This window comes from Lampetra planeri, chromosome 21 (assembly GCF_965212315.1).
Source record: "Lampetra planeri chromosome 21, kcLamPlan1.2.h2, whole genome shotgun sequence".
Lineage (NCBI taxonomy): Eukaryota > Metazoa > Chordata > Hyperoartia > Petromyzontiformes > Petromyzontidae > Lampetra > Lampetra planeri.
Window position 1 is genome coordinate 12,748,796 of NC_136127.1, and position 13,962 is coordinate 12,762,757.

The following is a 13,962-nucleotide window of genomic DNA, read 5'->3' on the forward strand; positions in this document are numbered from 1 at the left end:
CCCCGGCGCGGGCGGTGGGGGGCAGAGTGCGGGAGTTGGTGGCGCCAGAAGCGGCGGCAGGAGGAGGAGGAGGCGGCAGCAGGAGGAGGCAGGAGGCGGCAGCAGGAGGAGGAGGCGGGAGGAGGCGGTGCTGAGCTTGGGCTGTACCCGCCGACACACGAGCAGAAGCCGCGGTCATCATCGTCAACTTCCTCGGCTGTCTTCGCCGCCGTGGCCCCCGCCCGAGCCGTGGTGGCGACGAAGACGACGATGATGATGAAGTCGATGATGAAGTCGATGCCATCGCGGCCGTGAGCGGCGCGGCGAGTGGCGGCAGCGGCGGCGGCCGTGATGGCCTCACAGGAGCGACTCTACGAGCTGTGGATGCTGTACTTCACCAAGGTGAGCGTGCAGCCAGCAGCCAGGAAGAGGACGCGTCAACACAGGCCTCCTACTCCTACTGCTCCTTCTTCTTCACCGCCACTTCACAGAGTCTCCAACACAACTTTACATCGTCTTCACCTCCACTTCCTCCACTTGTTCACCACTTGTTCACACTGCACTTCCACACCTCCACCTCTTCACCACCTCACCGCCACTTCACGGAGTTTACAAACACAACTCTCCACCTCCTCACCTCCACCTCATCACCTCATCACCTCCACCTTCTCACCTCCTCACCTCCACCTTCTCACCTCCTCACCTCTTCCCCACCTCTTCACCTCCTCCTCGCCTCCACCCCTTCACCTCTTTACCTCCACCTCCTCACCTCCACCTCCTCACCTCAGCCTCAACCCCTCCACCTCTTCACCTCCACCTCTTCTTCACCTCCTCACCCCTTCACACCCTCCCGCGGCGCCGTCTCCCCGCCCGCCCGCCCGGCTGGCTGCGTGAGTTGTGGAGTCGTCCTCGCGGTTCGCCCGATTCGTTAACAAGCGGCAGAAGCCGCCGGCACGAGAAGCCGCCAAGGAGCCACGCTGGTGCAGACACCGCACTGGCAGCAGCAGCAGTGGCAGCAGCAGCAGGAGCAGACAGCAGTAACAGCAGCAGCAGTGGCAGCAGCGGCATCAGTGGCAGCAACAGCAGCAACAGCAGTAGTGGCAGCAGCGGCAGCAGCGGCAGCAGCGGCAGCAACAGCAGCAACGGCAGCAGTGGCAGCAGTAGCAGCAGCGGCAGCAGCAGTGGCAGTAGCAGCAGCAGCAGTAGTAACAGCAGCAGCAGTAGTAACAGCAGCAGCAGTAGTAACAGCAGCAGCAGTGACAGCAGCAGGAGCAGTGACAGCGGTGACAGCAGCAGTAACAGCAGGAGCAGGAGGAGGCGCGCGGAGCTGCGGCGGCGGCCTGAAGGACGCGCGGCGGCCACAGGGAAGCGGCGCGGCCGAGGCGATGGAAGTGGCCGAAGCTGCCACGAGTCGCTTGAAGCAGTAACAAGCCCGGGGGGAACAACAGTTGACAGAGGGAGAGATGCAACAGGCAGCAGCTGAAGCAGCAGCAGGAGTATAATCTGGTAGAGACGCGAGAGAGAAAGTAGCAGGAGGAGCGAGGATAGATTCGTGGGTGGAGAAGCAGCGAGAAGTTAGTTCGCTTTTCCGGGTTCCGTGCCTCGCTGCGAAAGAGAAACATCCTGGACGCCGCTCGCGTTGGTTGACGTTCGATTCGGCTTCACGAGGGAGGACAAACTTAACATCCTCTAGCCCGTCACCTCGTCTATCCATTTACCTATCCCGTCACCCCTCGCCCCATCACCTTGCCCGGCACAGGTGAGCCGCAGGTGAGCGGCAGGTGAGCGACTCCTGTTTGCTACCTGTTCGAGGCTCGGCCTTGTGGTCGCGACCGACTCCAATATTTGACCCCTGGGGGGAGACTCGACTCCAGTGTGACAGAGCTCCTGACATGCAGCCGACTCCCGTGCTGCCTGGTCTGTATGTGGCCACTGTGGGTCTCGGCTATTTGTGAAGGCATTGTCTAGAGTGCTGAGTAATTATTGTAATTACGGGATTTGCAACAATCGGGACTTTAATGTCCCGTGAAGACTGACAGATTTCTCAGAACAGGAGCTGCTGCCTTCTCACCAAGGTGGGAGAGCCCTAGAAGGAACCTTTGGGTCTCGACCTCCACGTAATCTCCATTTCTTCTTCAACCCTAACTCGCCCCATTCGTCTTGTCTCCAGGTGGCCCCTGGGGGATGATAACCCCTGGGTTAATTTTATACAAATCTAAATGATAGATGCATTTTGCCGGGTTCACAAGTATTGTCCAAAGTGACCTCACGGAGTTGTTGGCTGGACATGACTTCTGGGGTCTGGCCTTCGGATAAACCCTGCATTCATTTTGTTTTACTACCTCAATTGGTCAACTGAAGTCTCAATTGTAGGTGACCCCCCCCCCACCCCCTGGAGTTTCCACTTTTCAGATGACCGCTTGGGCTCTCGAGTTGCTTCCACACATGACGGCCCTGGGTCCCAACTGCAGGTGACGTTTGGGGTACAGGTCCAGGCGACTCAGGTCTTACCGTAACGCGCTCTCCACGAGGCCGGTATTAACAGCCTGTCGTATTTCGGAAGCCAAGCAAAGTTGAGCCTGGATAGTTGTCGGGGAAAGGGTGACCGCCATGCACAAACAGGTTGTCATCGGGCTACTTGGTGGTGGTGGTTGTTGGAGCAACAGGCAGTGCCGCAAAAACATCGTACTGTACTATGTCACCACGTCTATGCTCCTTGCCTCTACCAATCCATAATGACCAGCTTGGTAAAGTATGCTCACGTAACCCCGCACGGCCCGCACGGCGTGTGCTGAGACCCCCATTCAGCAGTTTACCCTATGGGGTCGTCGGTACGTTAGCAGTGAACTCCTGCTGCGTGAACCGACATTGGGCTGAAAGGTCCGGGGCCCTTGGCTATGCAAGTGACTCGGGTGTCGAAGCCGAACAACAGGTGGAGCCCTGTGTAGGTGCCCAGGTGAGCACAGAGACACGGCGCCAATGTTGTGTATTGTTCGACAATTGTTCGTCAATATTTACTTACTGGCAGCAAACATTTCCAGACTTGTACTGGCCGCAACCTGCTCGCTGCTTGCTCTGAGCCAGGGGTAGCCGCTCTTTAGTATACACCAAGCCTTTTTCAAGTTCACTAATATTTCTCCATTAAAATTAGGTAAATGTGAATAAAATCTTGACTTAAAGCTTTCGTGACTGCAGGAATTCATATTCTTTGGGTCTTTCGGTAAAGGTACGACCGCTTGTGTTGCGATCAAAACGTCGTAGTTTTTTGTTATTTTTTTAACCTATCGACACGACTTTACCGAAAGACACAAAGAATATAAATGTGAATAATTGAGAAGTGTGGAGATTATGGATAATTTGAAAACTACGGTTCAACAGTAGAGTATTCTTACTCTTAGGTTTTTTTGGTAAAGTCACGTAGGTTAAAAATAAAAAGAATAGAAATAATAATAGAAATATTTTATCCACAATAAAAAATATTTTTTGTGAATATTTTATTTCTATTATTATTTCTATTATTTGTATTATTATTTTTTTACCTACGTGACTTTACCGAAAAAACCTAAGAGTATGAATCCTTGCAGTCACGAAAGCTTCAAATCCAGAAGTAGAGTATTCTATTGTCTAGATAAAATATGCACATGCCAAGCACTTTTGTCAATCCACTGCTGTATGAGGGCCGTTATCACAGCCCCGGAGCAGCCTATGGCAACCTGGCCAAGTCACCTTCCAGGCTCAAACCTGCTTAGCTTGAGATCTAACGAGGTGGGATGCAATCCGGATGATTTGGCTATCGGCAAACCATGTAAATGCAGTCATTGTTTCGACGCTTCTTTACTTAGGCACCTGTTGCAAGTCTTGCAATGCCTCTGACGTCACCGTTGTTAGTTGTGCAATGCCCCATGTCTTACTCATCACGTGTGCGTCGTGTGGGCTAGGTGGCTCTGTTGGATGGGCGTCCTTGCTCCGCTGTGAGTGTGGCTCAGCCGGCCGTGTTTTGTCAACACCGGGTGCCGGAGGCGGCTCGGCCTGGCCGTCCAGGCCCGGTTTAGGGCGACCCCCACCTGGGCAAGTTTGACCCTGAAGCGTGCAGACTGCTGTATACAGCACCACGGGGTGTGCGCGTGGGTGAGGAGTGAATGTGATGTGTCAGATTCTGAGAGTGTGTATTAGTCTGTGTGTATGCGCGTGAGAGTGTGCATGTAAGAGTGTGTGTGAGAGAAAATTGTCGGAAGGTATGTGTGAGAGAAAGTGTTTGTAAGAGAGTGTGTAAGAGTGTCTGTGTGAGAGAGCGAGAGTGTGAGTGTGTCTAAGAGTGAGTATGAGACAATATGTGTGAGAGTGTCCAAGAGAAAGAGTGCTAGCAGGCTACAGCGTGGATATTGCTTACTCGGTCGACCAACAGGCTCTAAACAGGATGTCATAGGCCAAGGTCGGCAAATACAAATCTATTTTTCTTTACCGACCTTGGCCTATATTCTAATTTTTTATTGACTTTATTTTTATTATTTTATTGTTATACTTTTTCTATCTACGTGACTTTACCGAAAGAATCATAGAATATGAAAATCCATTGTTATACTGCACAATACTCCCAACGTCTATGTTCTCTGCCTTCACCAGCCAGCCCGAGCCAGTATTGTGAAGTGTGGTCGCAAAATTGCCACGACCCGCACGACAAAAGGGCTGCGTTTCAGTGAGTGGTTCCATGTCTGGAGGCTGGCCCACAGGCCTTCTCTTCACGTCGACCAAACGCTCGCCAGTGGGATGACGAGTTTGCGCTTGGGCAGGATGACTCTGGGTGTTGTTGAAAGATGGACTGTGTGAAGCCCTGCCCTGCTTGGGAGCTGTCAACTGCCATGCGCACCATTCCCACGTACGCACGGCCACACCAGTTTAGTGCGATGTGTGTAACTTTCGATTACCGCTCATGACCAACATCAATGACGAATATTTAAACCCCTCCCGGGCCCCTCCTAGGTTGACTCAGCCTTAAATGAGTGCCTGGTGCGATGTGTACACATCGCCACTTGGGAGACAAAAGTGGCCGGGCGTAGTCGTATTGACAGTACTTGCCCAATCAGCCTTTGTGTCTTTATAGGGGAACTTTGTCTTAAGATCTATGAGGGCGAATATCAAATCGGTGGCATGATTGTACAAAGGCACGAGGAGAATTGATTGTGAAGCACTTGCCTCTTTCTACGAATGATTGTGTTGTGTGCTTATGCACTCCGACAATAAATTTCAGCTCATAGTGGTGTGAGTTTGGGCCAATGGCTCTTCCTCAGGAAGGAATGGACATTCCTGAGGAAGGCTGCCTGGCTCCGACATTTGGCTTTTTCCCCTTCGAGTCGGAATCGTTACCTTGCATTGTTTTCAACAATTCTACGCATGGTGCACGGGGGAGTGGTGCCGCAGCGGTTAGCGCACTGCGCCAAAGTTACGGCAGTGATCCCGAGTATGATGCCTGACCACGGCTCACATGGGTAGAAATTTATATCTATGGCCGTCGGCCAAACTTCACCAAGTCATACTGACCATCGTGGGAAAGTATGCTCAAACGATCCTCGGTGGCAGTCACGGCATGGGGGGGGGGAGGCCTTTATCCGCTGGTAGTTTGATAAGGGCCTGTATATCGACAACTCACGTGGGCAGTAGGTGCCTTCCCGTGTGTTGGTGGGTTGATGCGGGGCACGGGCTGTCTTTGGTAAATGTTTGGCGGGTGTCTTCCACACGTCTCGCATCTGCGCGAAGATCCAGTGCAAACCACCTGGTGTGTCCCACAGCCTCCCCGTCAGACGTCCAGTTGTTTTGCCTAACGACAATCTCCGCGCAATGGGCCACAAATGAACACGCCCGGCGATGGAGTCGATGGCACTTGACCCGCGTCCTCCCATTCCGCGATGCTGCCCTCTCTCCTGCCCTTACCATGCGTGATGCTTACAGTCAGCCTTTATCACGGACGATCAACTCCCTTTACCTTGTTTGTGCACTTGCATTCGGTACTTTCCATGAAGGATGTGGTCTGCGTGACCTTAGGGCATATTCCATTTACATTGAGAGGATATAGCCTGAAAGGGCACAATGAAGGGGCCGAGATGTTCGGGGTAGATGTTGGTGCCCTTGTAATGTTATTAACATTCCCACGGGGACACTGTGGAACCAGGATTGTTTATAATGCAAACTATTTTTCCAAACAGTCCTCGTGCTGAGCGTGTGCGTGTGTATGAAACGTCCTTCTCTGAAAACGTCTTCCTAAGTGCGCGCAGCTGCACGGGCGCTTGTAATTCTTACAATAATCCCGCAGGCCCCAGCGGTGGACCGGCAGGCGACCCGCGCGCGGTCAGAGACCGCCGCTCGGCTTTTTCACAGCGGGCATTTCGATCGTGCCGCGTTTGCGCCCATAGACAAGCCAGTGTCCCTGGCGCTCGCTGGCTGCCGGAACCGGTCGAGCGGGTGTGCGGAGCGCGATACGAGGCTGTGGCGAAGCTGCCTCCTTATCGGGCGTATCCACACTCTCTAACACCCACCCCCTCACCCTCTTGAGGTGCTCGCAGGGGCCGCGCGGGGCCTTCTCGTGGGCGTCCCTGCCCAGGACGTGGTGGTGGTGGTGGGGAAGGAAGTCGTGGCCCCTCGCTGGGCTCTCCTTGCTCTGTTTGCTGCCGTGCTGTGAACGCGCACATTTCGTACTTTGCGCCGTCCTGGGTGCCGATGGCAGTGCTCGTGTGCACTATAAATGGGCAGCTCCCGTGTGACCGTGCCGCGTGCCGCTTTGGTGTAAATACACGAAACTTGTTTTACCCCGGCGTCGTAAAAGGACCGAGGGTCCCCATTCGGATTTTCGCCGCGAGTTAAAAGGTGACTCGGCTTACTGAGCATTGTCACGCGTTAAGTAAGCAGCTGTCTCTGCGGCCCTGTGGCTCACATGCTACCAAAGTCCATTTTCAGACTGCCTTGGTTAGGTGAAAACAAAAATTCCGGGCACTGTACTACAGCCTTCGTAATCCATTAAATGCCATTCCAGAGCAGCCCGGTCATAGCTAAATCGATTAAGGCAAAATGAGAGCCAATGCAACAACATGTTTTGAGTGCGTTTGCATCCGAGAGCATCAAACGTTCTGGGAAGCATTGGGCCGAGCAAAGTGGCACCGTTTTGTGCGAGAGTGCCCTGCCCCTTCTTTTGTTTTAAGTGTTTCTCCCCGCAGGTATTTACACACAAGGGCCGAGCGTAAACATCGCAATGGTGTGTCAGGGAGGGCATGCTCTGTATGACCACGTGGTTAATGAAAGGGCTATTTTGAACTACTAAGTCAACTAAGGCGTGTCTTGTCTGCCTCCAGGTAAAGCAAACATCAGCGGCGTTATTGAGCCCTGGGAGAGTGTGTGTGTGCTACAGAATTAAGATTGACCCAAGTCAGTGGTCAGAGGGTTGGGAAGGTGACGTGGATTTCCAACCCCCCACCGACCCCTCCTGCAAACCAGCTGGACTGCGAAGTAGCCAGGGGCTGGCATTTCAGAAAGTGGGTTCATGAACCTATCTGTGCAGAACTTTGAGTGCTTGGTGGGGTTTCTCCGTGTAGTTGTCTGACGAAGCCATAACACCCCTTTAAAAGGAAGAGGACATCTATCCCAATGCAGGACTCTCCTTAAAACGTCTCTAAAATCAGAGGTGTTTCCCAGCAAATTAACAACAAACATAGATGAACGTCATTGCTGTAGAACTGCTTGTTTTTTGTTTAGTTTGTTCTTCCGATGAGCACGGTTGGCTATGTTCAGTGCGACAGCAGTTCAACATACATGACAAAGGGCTGTACACATACAATGTCGAGCTGTCGGGAGGGACATCCTAATCAACGCTCAAAGTTAGTGACTTCCTGCTCGAGTGAGCATTGAGGCATCGGTGGCCATCTCCTGTTTACCGATCTGACCCAAGCGATGTTGTGATCGAAACGTCGTCGTCTTTTATTATTTGTTATTTTCTTTACCGAAAGACCCAAATAATAGGCCAAATACTGTTGGCTTCCCCACAAAGCGGTGTGTATTTTATCGACCCTGTAGGGTTAATGGGCTGAGTCAACCCCCAACCAGGATTTGAACGCACGTTTCAAATTGAAAGCTGCTCGCTCTACCGCTAAGCAACCTTAGATGGCATTGGCTCGGCATTGCAAACCCGTGCCCGTCAGTGCTAGGGAATATGAACACCGTAGGGGCAAGCGTGCACATCAGCTTTAGGGTATGTAATATCCTGCTGCTCTCTTGTCAATACCAGACAGGCAGGTGCCGAGTGTGGCGCCTTACAATGCTCCTCTCCCTTCCTTGCCGCAGTCACTCGAACTGCTGCTGGCTGCTGCGCGCACACCGCAGCAGCAGCAGCTGCTGCCCGGCCGGACTTTGCCCACCGTGGCGTCGCTCGCGACGCACGTGGGGCACGCGCGACGAGCGGGCGGCGACCGTCGCCGGGTGAATGCCGCGGTGCCAGTCGGGTGAACGCTGACGACGCGACGCCGGTGGCGTCCTTCCTCGGTTCTTCCACTCTGCTCTCAAACGGCTGGCATCGTTAGGAGAGGGGCGGCATTGCTGCGGTAGTTCATTGTGCGTCAAGGTGCGCGCACCGGGGAATGTTTGCGTTGTTTTCCTTGCGCGCAAAAAGGCCAAAGTCTTGCGGCAGTTGCCACGTGATTGCTGGGACAGTCGCTGCGTGAGATGCTCGTCGCACGACAGTGACACGGCGACGTCTTGAGGAACCTCTGCTTAGCTGCTGGATGGCGGCCCTCCCACGTGTCAGTCACGGGGGTTGTTTGACCATACTTCACCTTGTTGGTCAATACAGGTTGGTGATGAATCTGGGGGTGCCCAGGGTTCATAGCACAGTGTGCCAACCACTGTGCCACCGCTCTTCCCGGGCTACAATTGCAAGTCGGTAATAGTTGTCCATTACAGTGTAATAGTTAAGCCCGTACTGCTGACCCTTAGCCGTCGCTATAATACTCTGGGGCAGTTTGCTGCAAATGCCTCCTCCTTCTCCATGGAGTGCAGGGATTAGTCTCAATTGGCAAGGGTAAAGGCGGCTTAGCCCTCTGTGAAGCAGCAGCATTGTGTCCACCCAGCGTGTGCGTGCACGAGGAGTGAGAGAGCCACCTAAGTGCGGGGAAGGGAGCCGGCTGACACACGTGGACGCGTTCCTCCGCCAGTTAATGTTTAATGACCCCGCGTCGTCCGCTTGTCTCTCCAAAGGGGGGAGGGGGGGGGCGAGAGGTCAGGTGGCTCGCTCACGTGCCCAGCCCCCCACCGACCCACCTACTTACCTACTTCGTTACCCCCCCCAATCAAACTCAGGCTGCCGCCCTCCTCCCCCGACCCACCCACACATTCACGATGCCCACCTTCCCCTGCTCGTCGCAGCAGGCACCACCACTCGACGAGATTGCCAGGCAACGAGCCACTCGAGTCGCACGCCTTCCCGCGGCCAAGCTCGCCGAGGGGGCAGCTGGCCGATTGGCCGTGTCGCTGAGCATTGCCGTGCAAGGCCCTTTAAATCCGCCGCGGTGTCTAAGTTGCGAGGACGCGATGTGTACGTGCGTGCTGCGTACGTGCGTGCTGCTATGGTTTTTTTGTCACTCCACCGCTGGACGAGTGCCACCCCCACCCACCCTACGCCACACGTGGTGATTAAGACATCGCATTGCACAAGTTGACATTGGTGATCACCGCTGTAGTCTGCACTCCTTCAGCGGAGGAGGAATAGCAAAGCCACACGAACTCTCTCCTGATGCCCTTTCGTCGTGGCTAGCAGAACTTCTGAACATATCGCTGCCATACGCAACAACAGAATAGTGACAAAGTAGGTACTCGAGTATGCTGCACGTGCGGGTCGTGGGGGTTGTTTGACCATACTTCGCCATGCTGGCGAGTGCCGGTTGGTGAAGGCGGGTGGGGGGGGGAGATATTCTGAATCGTAGTACAGTACAACAGTGGATGTTTTTTTCTGCACTGTCCTCTGATGCTGACCATGGAGCCCCGCAGCGACGTTGTCCAAGTTCCACCCTGCTCAGCCCGCGAGATCGGGCACACTCCCAAGCACAAAAACACCTCTGGTGCATTGTAATTAAAATGCAAAATCACCTATCACAAATATATATTTAACACAAACGATAAAAATTCCAATGCGTTCTTTCAACTGCCAGAGAGGTATAAAAAAATAGCCCTGCGTAGGTCGTTAGCATTAATGGCGCAATTTGTGCCGGAGTTGTCGACTCGCTCCTCCACTAACGTGAACTCTTATTGTTTGTGAAAGGGCCCCAACTGGTTGACGTCGCTTTGTGTCGCGGTGGTTTCGACGGTGAGCTGGGCAGCACCGCCACCCAGCCCTGGGACCCGGGGGGGGGGGGGCGTTGAGAAACAGGATTACCATCGTGACACCGCCCTGCCCGCTTCGGCTCCATTCCCTTGCATCACACTCCATGCCCGTGTGTGCGTGCGCATTTGCATGTGTACATGTGTGTGCGTGTTGCCGTTCATAGGTACTCGCTAACAACAGTCTGATTGGGCTATACAGGGGGGGGGGGGGGGGGAATCTTTGGCTTGTTGGAGTGGTGGCGCAGTTGGTGAGCGCGCTCTGCGAGATGATCACGGGGGGGTTGTTTAGCAATACTTCAATGGAGGTTGATGAGGAAGGGTTCCTGAGGGCCGGTTCGGATATCACTCGCCACCCTGACGTCCGCCGTGGCTTCGTAGCATAGTGCGCTGACCGCAGCGCCACCGCTCCACCCCCACGTATTCATTACTCAGCTCAATTTTAAATGTTTGGACGGCGTAAAAAAACTAGGTGACCACACGACCATAGTAACATTCAATGTGGTGGTGGGATTTTCCAGCCGTTGGGGGGTGTTTGTTGTTGCTGTTTACGTTCCGCTGGCGGGACAGGTGCGCCGAGGGATGCGGTGTGTGCTCGTCAGGCTCTGCCACTGCTGGGTGAGGGCCTCCTCACTCGCTGGCGGTCGTGGGAGTTCAAGTTTCACGTTGGGTTTGTTGAACCAGATGAGAACTCAAGAGACCAGGATGAGTCTCATTTACAAGCGTGACCTGGGTCACCCCGCACCGGCTAATCTGGATTTGTCAAGGAAAGGTGGCACCGCCGCGGGAGAGTAGAAGTACAGTACAACAATGGCTGTTGCTGCGCTTGCCTCGCTGCCCCTTGGCTGTTGCACGTGTGGTGGTCGCCCATCCAATCGCTTCTCAGGCCCAGCTCTGCTTAACCACTGAGATCCGACCAGATTGGGCACATTCCGGGTGACTTGATCAAAGTGATAGAAGTAATAATAGTGACGGTGTAATATTTATTATTAATATCGTGGCATTGCAATGCTGCGAGGGATGGTGACTGTGGGGAAACAATCATCCAGCGGTGGATAGATAATGGCTTATGATGAAATACAAGAAAGGTACAAATTAAGTCAGAATTGTCTTTACAGCACTATGTTGTTCATTAGTTCTACTTCAAAGAGGTGAGCATTTAATTAAATACCCTAAATGTAGTGCAGAAAAGACACGCAAAGACTCTGCATGGAATGGTCCATAAACTGCACCAAGGACCCTCTTGACGAAAGGCCTTTGGGAATCATGAAGTCTTCTATGAGTAAAGATTTGTTTTTAACTTGGCGATGCTAAAAAAAAGGACAGGGTAAAGGAATGTCATCCCTCCTATTAGGAATGCTAAAAATTCCCGTCTGCTGAGTTGCGTACCGATTTAATTACAAGGGGGCATGTGGGGATGGGACGATGGCATAGTAGCTAGCACACTGCGCTCTCTGAACCGAGCGTCAGGAGTTTGATGTCTGACCATGGCTCACATCAGAGGCGAGTGATATCAGAGCTGCACCTGGTCACCACCGCACAAAACTAATTTGTGATACTGGATTGGCAGCGGCGCACAAGCACAAACAACGTACACGTGACACGTTCATCAATAACATTGCCCTACAGAGGCAACATATAATAGCGGTGACATTTCAGACAAAGGCCCTTCATAGCAGACCTGCATTGACCAGCGAGGTGAAGTATGATGGAGCGAACCGACGCTGCGTGGGGAGGCCTTCATCCAGCGGTGGATTGACGAAGGGTTGAAATCTCCGTGGGAGGGAGGTGGTTAGTGGTGCTGATGGCTTATGAATCCACGATCGCTGAGCACAGGCCCAGAAACTCGCAGCACCAAGCGGCCAGCAACAAACGGCACTGCTCGGTCTCTCTCCGCTCCCACAGAAGGACCCCGCCTTCCTCCGCCAGTGGCTGGAGATCTTCGTGGTGACACACGAGGCCTCGACGCTCGACCAGGATGTGATTCTCATGAGGTACGTCAGTGGATGGGGGGCGTGGGGGGCGGGAGTCAGTGGGGGTTTGGTGGGGAGTGTAGAGGGGCAGCCGAGGAGGTAGGAGAGTGGGTGGTGGAGGGAGGGAGTGAGGCCCATTCAATAAAAAACGGTGGAAATTTTAAAAGTGGGCTGCATTGTTTTGTGCTAGGGTAAGCAAAACACACTTAATTATTACATTTGGATGATTGGTTCTTGGGTCACTAAGTTCCGTGTCGTTATGGCAATGGTTAAAAACAATTGAGCCGCAATATATGTTCGCGTGTGGTTTGTGTTGGTTAGCACGTACCCCCTGAGGGTGAGAGCAGCTAGGCTACGTCATAGTTTGTAAGCCCCACAGTTTTGACGTAAAGCTATCACGTGGCCTAACACTTTGAGTTAAGCCCCACAGTTGTTGCGCTTGAAGTCGGTGAGGTTATACGTGAGAGAGCGTACATAAATAATCATGCGTGTGCGTTGGGAGGGCATGCATGTTGAACAATGGATTGTTAAAAGTACACGAAGGCCTAAACTTATCGCTAAATGTTATCAACTCATGACATAATCCGCTGTGTAAGTGGTGCACACTGACACGGTCGCAAAATAAATGCAACTTGGGTCAGCGTGACTTTATTCTCAAGATGCTGTCACTGCTTCTAATAATGGATGCAAAAAACCCTTAACACGTTCGTCAATAAGATTTCCCAAAAGAGGAAAATGCACACGATGTCATGCAATTTCTCGTCTTTGTAGCGTAAGGCCCAGTGCCTATACAGGGTGGCCCAAAGTCAGGACATGTGGTTATTTAATTAATTTTAATACTGGAATTAAAACATTTTAATTGTTAATTCTTTAAGTTCATATTTTATCTACTATCACTATCCACGTCTATTTCTCGTCGTCCCGTGGGGTCACCTCAAATCGGTCGTTTACAAAACTCGAGCAAGGACCTAGAACAACACGTAATTGTTGAATGTTCAAAGATTCCACAGCTGTAATATTTTAAAAACGTCTTAAATTCAATTCAAAAGAGAATTCATGCATGAATCAATGGTAGTGGAAGTCAGTTTGAACATCTGTTTAAATTAATGAACTATAACCCTATGTGACCTGACTTTTAGGTACCCTGTATATTTTTCCTGTTTAGGGTCCTGTTCTTGACAAAAGTATTGAATGTTGTTGTTGTTGTTATTTGTGCTTGAGCACCACTGAAAACGCAGCAGCATCATCACAAATTTGTTTGGCTGATATTGAATGCATGACTTGAAACCAAAAATATTAATTTATATTCCAGGTTCAACCGTACTGTAGACACACTACTATTGCGCTTCGGTACCTGCGCCTGGCGGGGGTCTCTCTTGGGTCGACTCGGACTAAAATGATTTCCCGATTTGTAATGTGTGAGACAACATACGCTGGGCCACGTGTGCTGCTGGCCACACTTCCACAGACAGAGGGAGATGGACATCTTTGGTTTACAAGCAGCTGAGAGCCGATTAAAACTCAAAGAACTCGGAATTAAAGGTCTTTCAAGGAAGACCTGGTGCACAAAAGCAATGTTTATTAAAGTGGAACACAGCGATACAATGCAAACAAATAAGATCAAACAAATAAGAGTCTGAATGTTAAGAATTACAAC

At 52.2% G+C, this 13,962-nt stretch overlaps 1 protein-coding gene across 2 annotated transcripts in view; it reads left to right on the top strand.

Moving 5' to 3' along the window:
- The first annotated feature begins 93 nt into the window (after positions 1 to 93).
- The window catches only part of LOC144724719 (neurobeachin-like protein 1), a 55,642-nt gene continuing 41,773 nt past the window's right edge, over positions 94 to 13,962 (top strand). For both annotated transcript variants that reach the window (XM_078604059.1, XM_078604060.1), the window contains exons 1-2: positions 94 to 381; positions 12,238 to 12,326. In XM_078604059.1, coding sequence (XP_078460185.1) covers positions 331 to 381; positions 12,238 to 12,326 — 140 coding nt within the window. In that variant the 5' untranslated portion in view covers positions 94 to 330. The remainder of the gene's footprint in view (positions 382 to 12,237; positions 12,327 to 13,962) is intronic.